The sequence below is a fragment of the Sinocyclocheilus grahami genome, unplaced genomic scaffold, assembly GCF_001515645.1.
Source record: "Sinocyclocheilus grahami isolate Dianchi unplaced genomic scaffold, SAMN03320097.WGS_v1.1 scaffold343.1, whole genome shotgun sequence".
Classification (NCBI taxonomy): domain Eukaryota; kingdom Metazoa; phylum Chordata; class Actinopteri; order Cypriniformes; family Cyprinidae; genus Sinocyclocheilus; species Sinocyclocheilus grahami.
The window spans coordinates 255,540-269,375 of NW_015505522.1; the positions used below are offsets into that span (position 1 = coordinate 255,540).

Sequence of the window (13,836 nt, forward strand, 5' to 3'; positions counted from 1 at the left end):
CACACACACACACACACACACTCTCTCTCTCTCTCACACTCTCTCTCTCTCACACACACACACACACACATGTGACCTTGGAGCACAAAACCAGTCATAAGGGTACATTTTTTGATATTGAGACAATGTATTGTTGGCTATTGCTACAAATATACCCCAGCGACTTAACACTGCTTTTGTGCTGCAGGGACACATATATACCGGTATATAATAAAAAGGAACAGTTATGTAATAAATATTTGAATCATTTAAAAAGCCCAAAACAAACGTCTGTTAGTTAAAGGGAAACACACTAATATTGTACACAGTCACATTTATTCACAAAGTGCTTTTTGCAGTACAGATGGTTTCAAAGCAGCTTCACAGAGATAAGCAAGAAAATAACAATTCTAATGTTGCAAAATTCATGTGAACCAAAGTCGATTCTGTCTGTGAAATGAGCTCCAGTGTAAAGAGACTCAGTGCAGCTGTGCTGTGGATGTAGAGAGCAGCTTCGTGTCGTAGCTCTAGACTGAGTTTGTGGAGTGTGTTGTGTTTGCAGGCATTACAGGAAGCGCTCCGGCTCCAGATCTAAGAGCCGCTCGCCGGACTCCAAGCGCTCGAAGAAGGAGGAGCAGACGGGATCCCGCGCCCGCGAGCGCAGCCGGAGAGAGAGGTCACGCAGCCGAGAGCGCCGCAGGTCACGCTCCAGAGACCGCAAGAGGCCGAGGTCAGAGGTCACGCACACCACACGCGTCTGCCCCGCTGCGCTGCTGAGTCTTAACCTCTCTCGTCTCTTCACAGGCGCTCCAGGAGCCGCGAGCGGAGGCGCAGGAGCCGAGGGAGGAGGTCAGCATCCACACACACGCTCCAACACTGCTGCTGTCGCACTGATCATTACTGACAAACACTACCATCAGTTATTATAGTTTAGGAGGCCTCAGCTAGCTGCCAAGTAATTTCACAATATTACTGCTTTTGCTGTATTTTGGATCAAATAAATGCAGGCTTGGTGAGCAGAACAGAATTTAAAAAACACAAAAAATCTTACTGTTCAAAAACTTTTGTGTACATCAAAAACTGATAGTGTACATGTCTTGTCTCGCTTTATAATATTTTATCAGATAGAAATTGCTACTTGTGAGAAAAAAAAAATTTGCAACCTAGAGAATCATTAATTCATTGGTAATAAAAAGTCTGCATTATAGAGAACATTCAATTTTCGGGACTGTGGTATTTAATTATTTGAATTATCATTATTGAATTATTTTAATATTTTGCCACTCCTAGTTTCTGTAAATAGTCAAGTCTGCTTTATTGTCAATTCTTCCACATGTACAGCACATACATACAGAGAATTGAAATTGCGTTACTAAGACATTATGTCAGAAGTATTATAAATACTGTGTTTGGCAATGACGGGCTTGGAGTGAGAAGCGTGTGATCTGCTGCTGAACGTGATGCTGATCTTACAGCAAGGAGAAGTCTGAGAACACAGAGCCCTGCGCTGACAAGAAGAAGATGAAGGAGGAGAAGGAGAAGGAGGAGGAGAAGCCTGAAGATGTGAGTGTTTTCAGACATCATCTTTCTTTAGATGTCGTCTTCTGAAGCGCACTGCATATTAACCCGATTCATGTTGATTAAGTGGATAACCGCGTGCAACGGTTGGTTCTGCAGCAGGACTTTGACCAGAACACTCTGGAGGAGGAGATGAGGAAGAGGAAGGAGCGAGTGGAGAAGTGGAGGGAGGAGCAGAGGAAGAAAGCCATGGAGAACATCGGAGAACTCAAGAAGGAGCTGGAGGAGATGAAGCAGGGGAAGAAGTGGAGTCTGGAGGACGACGACGGTCAGAGCACACCACTCATGTAGAAAAAATAACCCATGTGACATCTTCAGACAAAAATGACTCATTTCGCATTTTTCCGTTTAGTTTTCTCATAGGGATTTTTAAAAAGTCGACATTAAAGAGCTATAAGCCATGAACCGAACCAAACATCTACAAGCAGAATCACAAAACAAACAATCAGACAAAAAAAAAAAATCTAGGGTAGAAGACTTGAGTATGCCAGCTCACATTAAACACATTGTCGTGTGGATGCACATATTTGATTGGCCATCCCAAAAACTCTGAACTGTGATTGGCTGCCTCCCACACCAGGGGCGGGGCCTTCAATGAACCACAATAAACTCGTCAGGGAGCATTCAGAGCGATGTTTATATTTAATGCAAGGGAAGAGAGTTTGCATTATGCATTCGTTTTTACAAATGTAAAGAGTTGAATTGAATTTGTGTGTGTGTCTGTCTGTCTGTCTGTCTGTGTGTGTGTGTGTGTGTGTGTTCAGATGACGATGAGGAGACTCAAGCGCTCGTGGAGCCGGACGAAGAGGAAGAGGAGGGAGAGAAAGACGGATCGGCTGAGACAGAGGAGGAGGCACAGATGGAGCAGGAGACCGGAGAGGAGCTGGACCCGCTGGACGCTTACATGGAGGAGGTCAAAGAGGAGGTCAAGAAGTTCAACATGGGCACCATGAAAGGAGGCAACGACAAGGTGCTTTTAGTGCTTTTACACCAATACCTCCCTCAAACTGTATGAACATGCTTCTCTCTTCTGGAGCGGCTCTGTCCTGTTCTGTCATCAGTGATCAGCAGTGTTGGGAAGGTTACTTTAATTACAAGTTACACTAGTTCATGTAATAAGTAGTGTAACTATTTCAGTTACTTTATTAAAGTAATTTTAACTGATTGCATTTGATTTCTTTTCTAAATTTCTAACGAATGCTTTCAAACATGTAAAGCAGGCAGGTTAATCTTACAGTAGAACTCAACTCTGATTACTGCCAGACTTTCACAAGCCTTCATCTCTTGAATTAAGATTATAATACTTGAATTTTAAAGCACAGCCAGCACAAAATCAGACTTTAGCACCTCTTTTTACTTTGAGACCGTTCTGAGCTTAAAAACAGATTTAAAATCATAAGATATAATTTCATAGCTATGATACTGTTTTTGAAATAAAATCGTTGCATAGTAACACTGGCATCTGACAATGTTTGGAAAAACATTTAATCTTAAAAAATAAAGCATGCACATAAAACAGTTATCAAATAAGCAACTCCTGAAACATTGGTCTCTCGTATTTTAAAGCAGTCAATACAATTTGGTAAAGAAATCAATCACATCTATGTATGTGAGAATATTCAGATATACCCCCTTTGTAATCTTTAACATTTTCATAAGTAACTAATTTAACTACACATTGTTTCTCAGTAACTGTAACCGATTACAGTACTGTATGCAGACGAGTGCTGTGGATTTCTCTTTTTGTGTTCCACTTGAGGCTAAATAAATGATTATTCAAATATAGCTGAAAATATGAATCATGTGTCAGCAGAAAGGCAGTGTGTCTGTGACCAAAGTGGTGACCGTTGTGAAGACGAAGAAGATGGTGCACACCACCAAGAAGAAAGGAGAGCTGATGGAGAACGACCAGGACGCCATGGAGGTACAGCTTGATCAGCACATGCGTGTTTCTGTCATTTAGAGTAGATTAATCTCATCCAAACACGCACATGTCATGTTTATATGTGAATATCAGTGATGGTTTAGTCATCTGTGGGTTAAACTGCGCTTAAATCCACAGTAAGCTGTGTAGTATTCATCAGAGGAAGAGGAAGTGGACTTGCAGACGGCCCTCACAGGCTTTCAGACCAAACAGAGGAAAGTTCTGGAGCCGGTTGATCATCAGAAGATCGAGTACGAATCCTTCCGCAAGAACTTCTATGTGGAGGTGCCAGAGCTGTTCAGGATGAGCCCTGAAGGTACGGCACACACCTCAGCCCTTATTCAGGAGATCCTCTCATCAGCTCAGGATAACAGCTCTGTCTGATCATGGATGTTTGCTCAGAGGTGAACGAGTACCGTCTGGAGCTGGAGGGAATCGCTGTCAAAGGCAAAGGCTGTCCGAAGCCCATCAAGACGTGGGTGCAGTGTGGGATATCCATGAAAGTGCTGAACGCGATGAAGAAGTGAGTAGAGCGTGTTCAAGACGTTCACCAGACAGAACGAATGTTTCTGTTATTGCTCTCTGTCTCTTTTCAAGACACAACTATGAGAAGCCGACGCCGATCCAGGCCCAGGCCATCCCAGCCATCATGTCGGGACGAGACCTCATCGGCATCGCTAAAACAGGAAGCGGGAAGACCATCGCCTTCCTGCTGCCCATGTTTCGCCACATCTTAGACCAGCGGCCGGTGGGAGAGGCAGAAGGACCCATCGGTGAGTCTCATCCTGATCGTCTTTATTGCTCTGCTTCATATCTGCGGAATAAAACCTAACACCTGTTTCTTACTAAGGTCAGAAATAAGGTCAGTGACGGAAGAAAATGCAAACATGAGCCTGATGATTTCTACATCTGTGGGTGTTTTGCTGCATCCAAACAGCGGCAGAAAATGACAGATTTTGTGAAAAAAGATAATTTAATTATTTCTTTGACTAAGTTTTTAAACACATTTTCCACTCATTTGCAGATCAGAAGTTAAACTTATTTATCTATTGAAGCCCACAATAATATTTAAAATATCAGTACGTTTAATATAAAAAAATCATCATTTATTGGGTACTTTCAATTGGAAGGTAGCTGTCCTGAATTCAAAACCCTAAAACTTTTAGTAAAATAGCAAAAAAAAATATTTACAAGGTAGATGTAAACAAAATTTTAATAGGCTAGTATAACCCGTCTTATTAAATTATATATTTCTGTGTTTCGGTAGTGACAAATTTGAGGAGAGGAAAAATATTCAAAATCTTTCTGAAAATAGAACATGAGATTTAACTGCACAATTAATAGAAATGTGTACCTTCGATATTATACAGTTTGCATGCATACAAAATTTGTAGAAAAAGACACTTTTTTTTTTTTCAAGATGTTTCCATTTGCTTTGAACCAATTCTGTATAAAGTTCTATGCATGATTTGAAAAATTCTGGAAAGTTTCTAAAACTGATTTTATAAAGCGGAGAGTTCCGGTGCTTGGCTCTGATTGGCTGAGCCGCGTTCGAAGCTGTTGTAAATGACGCTACAAAGTAACATACACCTTTGTTTACGTTTGTGTGTTGCTCGGCAACCACTTTGTAGCAACCACAACTGTTTCTGAGGAGCTACATTGTTTGGTGGAAGAATACTGTTTTTATTAATATCATTACACTTTATTTGCTCTGTTTTATTTTGTGAAACCTTGCTACGTATATGGAATAACCGTTTTATAAACGCAATAACCCCCGTGAAGCCGTGGTTTACAGTGAATTTATTAGGGATGCACGATATATCGGCCACCATATCGGTATCGGCCCATATCGGCTCATTTTTTCTGTTATAGTATCGGCCTTGTGTTTATTTGATGTATATCTGATTTATCTCATATAGAATGCGTTTGGTTAAGTTAAAAGAGCTCTTCAGTTTACCGGTGATCGTCTTTAGCTCAGCACACGCAGTTCAAACAGCAGTGCACAACATTAATAACTATGATTGGGAATGTTGTGTATATAACATTCTAATGAGAACATTATTATAATAAAACGTTGTGCATTCTTTGGGTTTAGTTGCTGTGTTTCAGCGCGTTGTTATGGGAAGAGCGCATCCACAACAGGATCACACATTCTGACTATAGCATGCAATAACTGCGTCATTTGTCATTTCATATATAAGTTGTAATATTATGTTTATGTTGTATTAATATTAATCTCAGGATGCATTTCCTTGAGTTAAATAAGCTGCCAGCAAAACGCTTCAGTTTACCGTGTTCATTCAGCTCTTCAGCTTCAGCTTGAGCTGCAGCTCAATGGCTGCTATTTAAAACAGTGGTATTAATTTGTTACTTTTTCAAAATCATTGATATATTATTAATAACAACAACTACTTGTATTTTTCTCTTATTATTTTCATCAACAATATGGTTTAGTAATTAAAATCATTTAATTATTGTCCGTGCAGAGGCTATTCCGTTTTATTGATCTATGGCGCATTCATTTTGATTCTTTACACGTGTAATGATGTCCAGTGACTTGTTTGCATTATTTATGCATCATTTTATTTATTTGTAAGACTTTTTTATGACTAAATTTGGTAATGGGAGAGTAAAAATATTTTTAAAACGTACACCGTTCAAACTAGGCTGCTTATGTTGAAGTGTTTGGGATGTGGCTTTTAATGATGAGACCTTTTTTGTAATCAGGCTCTCAAAAAGTATATAACAATTTGGATATAGATTTATCGGCCAACATATCGGTTATCGGCTTTCAAAAATAAAGAATAATCGGTTATCGGTATCGGCCAAAATTTTCATATCGGTGCATCCCTAGAATTTATAACAGCTAAGAGTAAGTATCAGAGTAACGTCTGTGTTTCTCTCCGTCAGCCATGATCATGACGCCGACGCGAGAGCTGGCGCTGCAGATCACCAAAGAGTGCAAGAAGTTCTCCAAGTCTCTGGGTCTGCGTGTGGTGTGTGTGTACGGCGGCACCGGCATCAGCGAGCAGGTGCGTGTGATCCGCTTCGTCACGCTTCATGACCTCTCACAGAACCTGCTCTAACCCAGCGTGTGTCTGCAGATCGCAGAGCTGAAGCGCGGCGCAGAGATCATCGTGTGCACTCCGGGACGCATGATCGACATGCTCGGTGCTAACAACGGTACGTGCCAGTGGTCCGGCTTCAGTTAACAGCGTTATTAGAGCTCACTGAAACCATACAAAACATTTTCATTCGTTGAATGTTAACAGAAATAAAATAACATGTAGAAAAGTAAAATGTTTTATTTACAACAGTTAACATGCTCATTTAGTTTATCCTAATGTACTAAAATAACTCAAATTAATTCAAAGAAAACTATATAGACAAAAGCACACAACAAAATGATTAAAACTGTAACTAAAATCAACATGAAAGGAAAAAATATAAATAAAATCTATTTCAAAATATTAACAAAAACTATAATATCAAGGCATAATGTCACAATTTACACAATCACGCTTACACTAGAATGGGTATGGGTCACAATTATATACATTTCTCTTTTATGCCAAAAATCATTAGGATATTAAGTAAAGATCATGTTCCTTGAAGATATTTTGTAAATGTCCTACCGTAAATATATCAAAACTTAATGTTTGATTAGTAATATGCATTGCTAAGAACTTCATTTGAACAACTTTAAAGATGATTTTCTCAATATTTAGATTTTTTTGCACCCTCAGATTCCAGATTTACAAATATTGTCCGATCCTAACAAACCATACATCAATGGAAAGCTATTTATTCAAATTATGTATACACCTCAATTTAAAAAAATTGACCCTTATGACTGGTTTTGTGCTCCAGGGTCACATTTAATTAGTCTTTACTAAACACATAATATTGTTAGAAACCGCATCCCCTCTTTCAGAATCTGTGCATTTTTGCAGTATAACTTTTTTTAATGCTACCTTCCCTATGCCATGCATGTGTTGGTTAATGCAAATGTCTTCAAGCATCTTTCTAAAACAACAATATAAATATAATTCGGCACACAATTGCGTCAGTTTCAAAACTAATAAGGAGCGTAACGTATAGTCACCTTTATTTCTCGTCTCTGTGAAACTGCTTAAAATGTGTTCAAATACAAATGCATTGAATTTAATGTGCAAACACTGAAATTTAGTTGAGATTAAGGCTGCCTTTTTTGTTTATGTATATAAAAATGCGCTCAGAATGCCTATTTTTTCGTGTTACGTGTGTCATGCAATAGTTGCCAGGTTTATCAGCTGTTTATGCTCCTAACACAAGCTACTCGTACAAGATTCACGCTAGTCTGATGTTTTCAGGTGTATGGTTCATCAGTTGTGAATGTAAGATTTAGAGACTGGATTTCTCAGTGTTTCAGGAAAACTAAGCGCACTAACTAGAGCAGGAGCGGATGTGCCGTGTGTTTCCACACATGCGAGGTAATCTCTAATATGTTTCCTTCGTAGGTCACTCTTCAGGCGGCTTCAGCTCAGTTAATGTTTGATGTGGCTCTTGTGAGTTTTACTCTGATGGTACGCACGTTAAGCAGTTCTGCGTGAAGGACTCCGGCTGTAGTTTGCTTTGAGCTGCTAGTAAACGTTGCTGTCTGCCTGCAGCATTCACTCTGCTAAGCACGCTGCTGTTGTGTTGCGCAGGTCGCGTGACCAATCTGCGCAGAGCCACGTATGTGGTGATGGACGAGGCCGACCGGATGTTCGACATGGGCTTTGAGCCGCAGGTCAGTCTCTCTGCTGTCACACGACGCACTATTATAAAACCGTTCTGGTGCTTGACTCTGATTGGCTGAGCCGTGTTCGAAGCTGTTGTAAATGACGCTACAAAGTAACACACCTTTGTTTACGTTTGTGTGTTGCTCGGCAACCACTTTGTAGCAACCACAACTGTTTCTGAGGAGCTACATTGTTTGGTGGAAGAATACTGTGTTTATTAATATCATTACACTTTATTTGCTCCGTTTTATTTTGTGAAACCTTGCTACGTATATGGAATAACCGTTTTATAAAAGCAGTAAGCCCCGTGAAGCCGTGGTTTACAGTGAATTTATAACAGCTAAGAGGGTTTAGGCACTCCGCGGGGCACTTCACAGGGCTTATTGAATACGGCTGAGACAGTTCGTTGCCCATTTAATGCTGATTTGAAATCTGTTATCAAGCAGTTTTTCACGCAGAGCGGCGTTGGTCTTGACTGACTGAAGCAGCTTTGACAATAGAGAATGGGCAACTGTCGCATTGCATTCTGGGTAGCCATATTTTAGGATCCACTCAGAAACATACGGCGACAATAGTTCACTTAGGACAACACTGATCGCATTTTCATTCATACTTTTTGAGAACTACTTGCACTCGTTTAGAATAAAACGAATAATATTTATCTGTATATATATATATAGGGTAGCGCGGGGTTAGTCGTAACACACGTGGTTTGAATGTTTCCACACATGCTAGCATAACAAAATATGCAGTATTTATTAGTTACCATATCAACATTATATAGAAAAAATGTGCGCCAAAATTCAAAAATCTTTTGACGATATCGCTGAACATTCTGGCTTAAGTACATTTTTCATCTTAGTTTTTATTCATTTAAAATGAGACTAATCTGCTATTATTTTAATATACAATCCGTTTCGATCGTTTTTAATGCTTTGATAACTAGCAGAAGACACTAACCAGTTTTTTTATGTAAAGCATTTTGGCTGGTTTCTGTGGGCCGTCCCAAGCACGGTTGCAATGTGTTCATTGTCAAACTCCAAAATCAGATTATTTTTAATTCTTAAAAAACGCCAATATTTTATTTGAAATATTAACAAAATGTTTTAGTTTGTCTTGTATATTTTCTTTCATTCCATCGGATAACATTTTAAGCTGTCACACAATCGTTACACCGTGCCCCTCAGATGTTACAATGTACCCACCTACGGGGCATGTTGTCACATTTCACTTCCATTTTTGAGGGAAAATAAATAAAAACGTATACACTGTAATTATGAAACAAAGCGACATATTTGTACTAGACGAGTGTAAAATTACTGTGGATAAAAAAAAAATTATATTCTGAACCCCATGTGGATTTACACAAACTGAGAAAGTCAAAAAGTGTTACTTTGTGTCCCGCTCTCCCCTATATATATTTAATATACTTTAATATTTATATATATTAACCCTTATAAGGTCCTCGTTTCCGGTTTACACTTAGGGTCTTTGGGGTCAATATGACCAATTATAAAAATATATATATACATTTTTAATCATACAAATAATATAGCTTTGTTTGTTTACTTCTCATCTTTACATTAATGCTGTGTTTTGGGAGATATGAAGTACTTTTGTACCCGTTTACCACAAAATTCCTCAACTACACCAGTATTGTATCACTTAAATGATGATCTAAATTAATTTAAGTTGTTTCTGGATATTGTGTTATGTGTATAATTCTGCCCTCTGCTGGTTAGAGAGAAACTTGTAGAAATCACAGAGTTTGAAAGAGTAGTGTAATGCCCATCTATATCCAGAGGCCCATAGAGAAGTGGCCAACTGCTCCTCTCACAACAGTTCTGTTATATATTTTGTAAATATATATTTGAAACATTATATAATACATTCAATTTTCGAAGGTATTTCAAAGTGCCTGCTTTTGCAATAATGCTACACAAATTTGCAGAAATGCCTCACTAAAACCTGATTGCAGGCACATTTATTTCAATCTAAATATAATTATTTAAATCTCTTAACTACATTTGAGTGCTTTGATAAATTCAAGTTAAAGTAATGAAGTCATTAAACATAAATATTTGTGTGGATCAAGTTTTAATGTTTGCGTTTTATCTGCCGCATTAATCTTGGACGTATATATAAAAATAAGATCTCTTCTCAATCAGAATCTGTTAGCGTTTTCTGTGCATTTAACCTCAGATTGCCAGTTATCTATGCTGTGATGGTGATCTCTGGCTTGTGCTTGTGTGTACTCATGAATGTAAACCGCAAGCATCTTCCTAAAGCCGCTCTATAATAATGAATATGTGTGAAAAGCACCGAGACACAGTTAGCAGCTGCTTCACTCGTGCAAGACCCGCTCTACTGGAATGAAGGAGCGCAGAAACCGCCTCCTGCTCTAGCATCGTGTCCTGCAGTCCCACAGTGCCTTGCGCTGACGTCACGATCACACGGCTTTATAGCAGTCTGGTGGAGGCTCTCTGATGAACTCCTCGCCGTGTGTTTGTTGCAGGTGATGCGTATCGTGGATAACGTGCGGCCCGACCGACAGACGGTGATGTTCTCGGCCACGTTCCCGCGCACGATGGAGGCTCTGGCGCGCAGGATCCTGTCCAAACCCATCGAGGTGCAGGTGGGAGGCAGGAGCGTGGTGTGCTCAGACGTGGAGCAGCACGTGGTGAGTGCAGACCTGTGCGATTATACCACCGCTGGAGCGCAAACTCTGCTTTGAGGACACACGGATGACTTATTGTTCTGTTGTGTGCTTCATTTCCGTGAGAGCAAAGTGATAGGAATGTTTTTGGAAAGCCGTGCTGTTAAAGCGGTGGTTGATTGTGGTTTCACTCTTTTAACGTTAGTTAGTGTGTAATGTTGCTGTTTGAGCATAAACAATATCTGCGAGGGTACGCCGCTGAAAGCTCAATGTAGGGATGCAACGATGCCATTTGTTCAGAACAGATGTAGATTTTCTATACTACTTTGTGTTGACCTGATCATCACTCTTGTGTGTTAAACACAGTCTGCTAAATATAGACATTTTAATAAAAAATAACATGAAAAAATATATATAGTCATAATCTATGACAAACAAATACTATTATAAGCTAGGTTAGTGGATAATACAGCAGCAAAAGTTATTCTAGAAAAATCATGGGTGCACAATTTGATTAAAACATTAAACTAAACATTTAGTGAAACAACAACATTATTTAGTGGGGAACACATAAAAGTTAATTAAGTGTAGGACTAAATCTGATAAAATGTTACACATTGCTCTTTGTATTGATGTAAAATACAGTCATGAAAAACAAGTAGCCTAAATATATTCTATAATATATATATATATATATACTATAAAATTAAGACATTTCTTTTAAATGCATAGCACAGTAATGAAGGCAGCAGCATATGATAGAACAGAACAAAAAAGACTATTAATAATCTTTCATTGCGCAAAAGTATAGTTTGTTTACAATACAACCGGAGCACATTCTGAGGTGAGGGGCGTGACCTTTCCTGGACTGCACTGGCGGTTTAGCCAATCACAGCACACTGGGCCAGCTGACCAATCAGAGCTCATCGTGTATTTCTGAGGGAGGGGCTTCATAAAGCCAGGAAATCATCAGAGTGTTTACAGGACACGGGACAGAGCGGTGTAGAATAAAGGTAAAATATGGTCAAATAATATACCCCATAAACACAATCAAGCCTAGAAAAAAAAAGTCAACTATCCCTTTAATGATGACAAAATAAAAAAAATTTTAATATATATATATATAAAATAATCTAATTTCACTTTTTTTTTTTTATCATCAAAAAGTTATTTTTAAAAACAACAATGGAATAAAATACCAGCAAGCCAGCTCACAATTGAAAATACCCAATAAATTATGATTTGAAATTTTAAATATTATTGTGGGTTTCAATAGATAATAGAAGGATCTTAGCAAACATCTAAGATTTTAATTCTGAAATGCTTTTTAAATGTGTTTTCGGTCGTGGGTCAGCACCAGGTCTGTAGAATAGCCCACACGCACTGCTGGACAGGAGTTTGGAGTCATTAAGATTTGCTCATGTTTCTGAAAGAGTCTCTTCTGCTCACCGAGGCTGCATTTATTTGATCAAAAATACAGTAAAATAGTGAAATATTATTAGAATGTAAAACAGCTGTGTTCTGTGTGAATCTCTGTTAAACTGTAATGTATTTCTGTGATGTGCAGCTGAATCATTCCTGCAGTCTTCAGTGTCACATGATCTTCAGAAATCAGTATAATATGCTGTAAAATATCTCCCTTCTTCCAGACTTATGAGCGGTAGTGTATCTTACATTTAAACGCGTGCTCGTGCGAATCCTCTCGATATGAAGTGGCCTGCAGCTCAGGCTGTGTTTTCCGCTGCTTGCACAGATTGTGATCGCGGAGGAGAAGAAGTTCCTGAAGCTGCTGGAGATTCTGGGTCACTATCAGGAGAAGGGCTCCGTCATCATCTTCGTGGACAAGCAGGAGCACGCCGACGGCGTCCTCAAAGACCTGATGAAGGCCTCGTACCCCTGCATGTCTCTTCACGGAGGTCAGCATCTCTGTCCTCTGATACACAAACCATGTGTACTGGCCAGGGATTGAGTCTAAATGCTAAGAATCGAACGAAACATGATTTGATAAAGCAGCAATCTTTATTTTATAATATGTAAACATTAAGTTAATGGCATGTAAGCAGGCAGCTCTCATCCGAGATGTTCATGTCTGTCTTCAGTCGAAAAGAAATTAAGTTTTTTGAGGAAATGTTTTCATGTTTGCATCATGGTGTCAGGCTGAAAGCTGCTGTTTTTACAGAACATTTATAGCTAATAATAGTCTGCTGGTGTTATGCCTTCAGTCATTTTGAATTTGAATTACCTTGACCTTTTATTTCTAGACATATAATATGTGTAAGATAAGTTGCTGCACTTGGAATAGAGTTTTCTTTAACTAGAGGGTTAATAAAGAACATGTTACTAGAATCATGTTGTATTTTCAAGTTGACTAGTTAAAAATCTTATAGAATTGAGAATCGGTCAAAAGTTCTGAAAAAATCAAGATTGTAATTGTCTGCCGCATCGGCCAGCACTAGCTGTGAGTTAAAGCGTTAACCCTTCACTGGAGTAATGCGCTGTAGATCAGGCCAGCGGTGCTGATGTGTGTGGTGTGATCTGTGCGCAGGCATCGATCAGTACGACAGGGACAGCATCATCAACGACTTCAAGAACGGTGCGTGTCGTCTGCTGGTGGCCACCTCTGTGGCGGCGCGAGGCCTGGACGTCAAGCAGCTGATCCTGGTGATCAACTACAGCTGTCCCAACCACTACGAGGACTACGTGCACCGTGCCGGACGCACCGGCCGAGCCGGGAACAAGGTGTGTGTGTGTGTGAGAGTGTGTGTGTGTGCGTGAGTGAGTGTGAGAGTGTGTGTCTGTGAGTGTGTGAGTGAGTGTGCGTCTGTGAGTGTGTGAGTGAGTGTGCGTCTGTGAGTGTATGTATGTGTGTGTGTGCTGAGGATGAGCCTCACGTCTCTCTCTCTGTGTGTGTGTGTGTGTGTGTGTGTGTGTGTGTG

General features: G+C 39.5%; 1 protein-coding gene across 2 annotated transcripts in view; it reads left to right on the top strand.

Moving 5' to 3' along the window:
* The window catches only part of LOC107603249 (probable ATP-dependent RNA helicase DDX46), a 20,526-nt gene that overhangs the window by 1,083 nt on the left and 5,607 nt on the right, over window positions 1-13,836 (top strand). The window contains exons 2-16 of one of the 2 annotated variants that reach the window (XM_016296006.1): window positions 542-709; window positions 784-828; window positions 1,455-1,542; window positions 1,657-1,825; window positions 2,322-2,527; window positions 3,368-3,481; window positions 3,632-3,797; window positions 3,884-4,004; window positions 4,079-4,254; window positions 6,392-6,513; window positions 6,586-6,664; window positions 8,170-8,252; window positions 10,760-10,924; window positions 12,654-12,816; window positions 13,446-13,639. In XM_016296006.1, the coding sequence (XP_016151492.1) occupies window positions 542-709; window positions 784-828; window positions 1,455-1,542; window positions 1,657-1,825; window positions 2,322-2,527; window positions 3,368-3,481; window positions 3,632-3,797; window positions 3,884-4,004; window positions 4,079-4,254; window positions 6,392-6,513; window positions 6,586-6,664; window positions 8,170-8,252; window positions 10,760-10,924; window positions 12,654-12,816; window positions 13,446-13,639 (2,059 nt within the window). The remainder of the gene's footprint in view (window positions 1-541; window positions 710-783; window positions 829-1,454; window positions 1,543-1,656; window positions 1,826-2,321; window positions 2,528-3,367; window positions 3,482-3,631; window positions 3,798-3,883; window positions 4,005-4,078; window positions 4,255-6,391; window positions 6,514-6,585; window positions 6,665-8,169; window positions 8,253-10,759; window positions 10,925-12,653; window positions 12,817-13,445; window positions 13,640-13,836) is intronic. The other variant, XM_016296008.1, reaches the window with a different exon arrangement.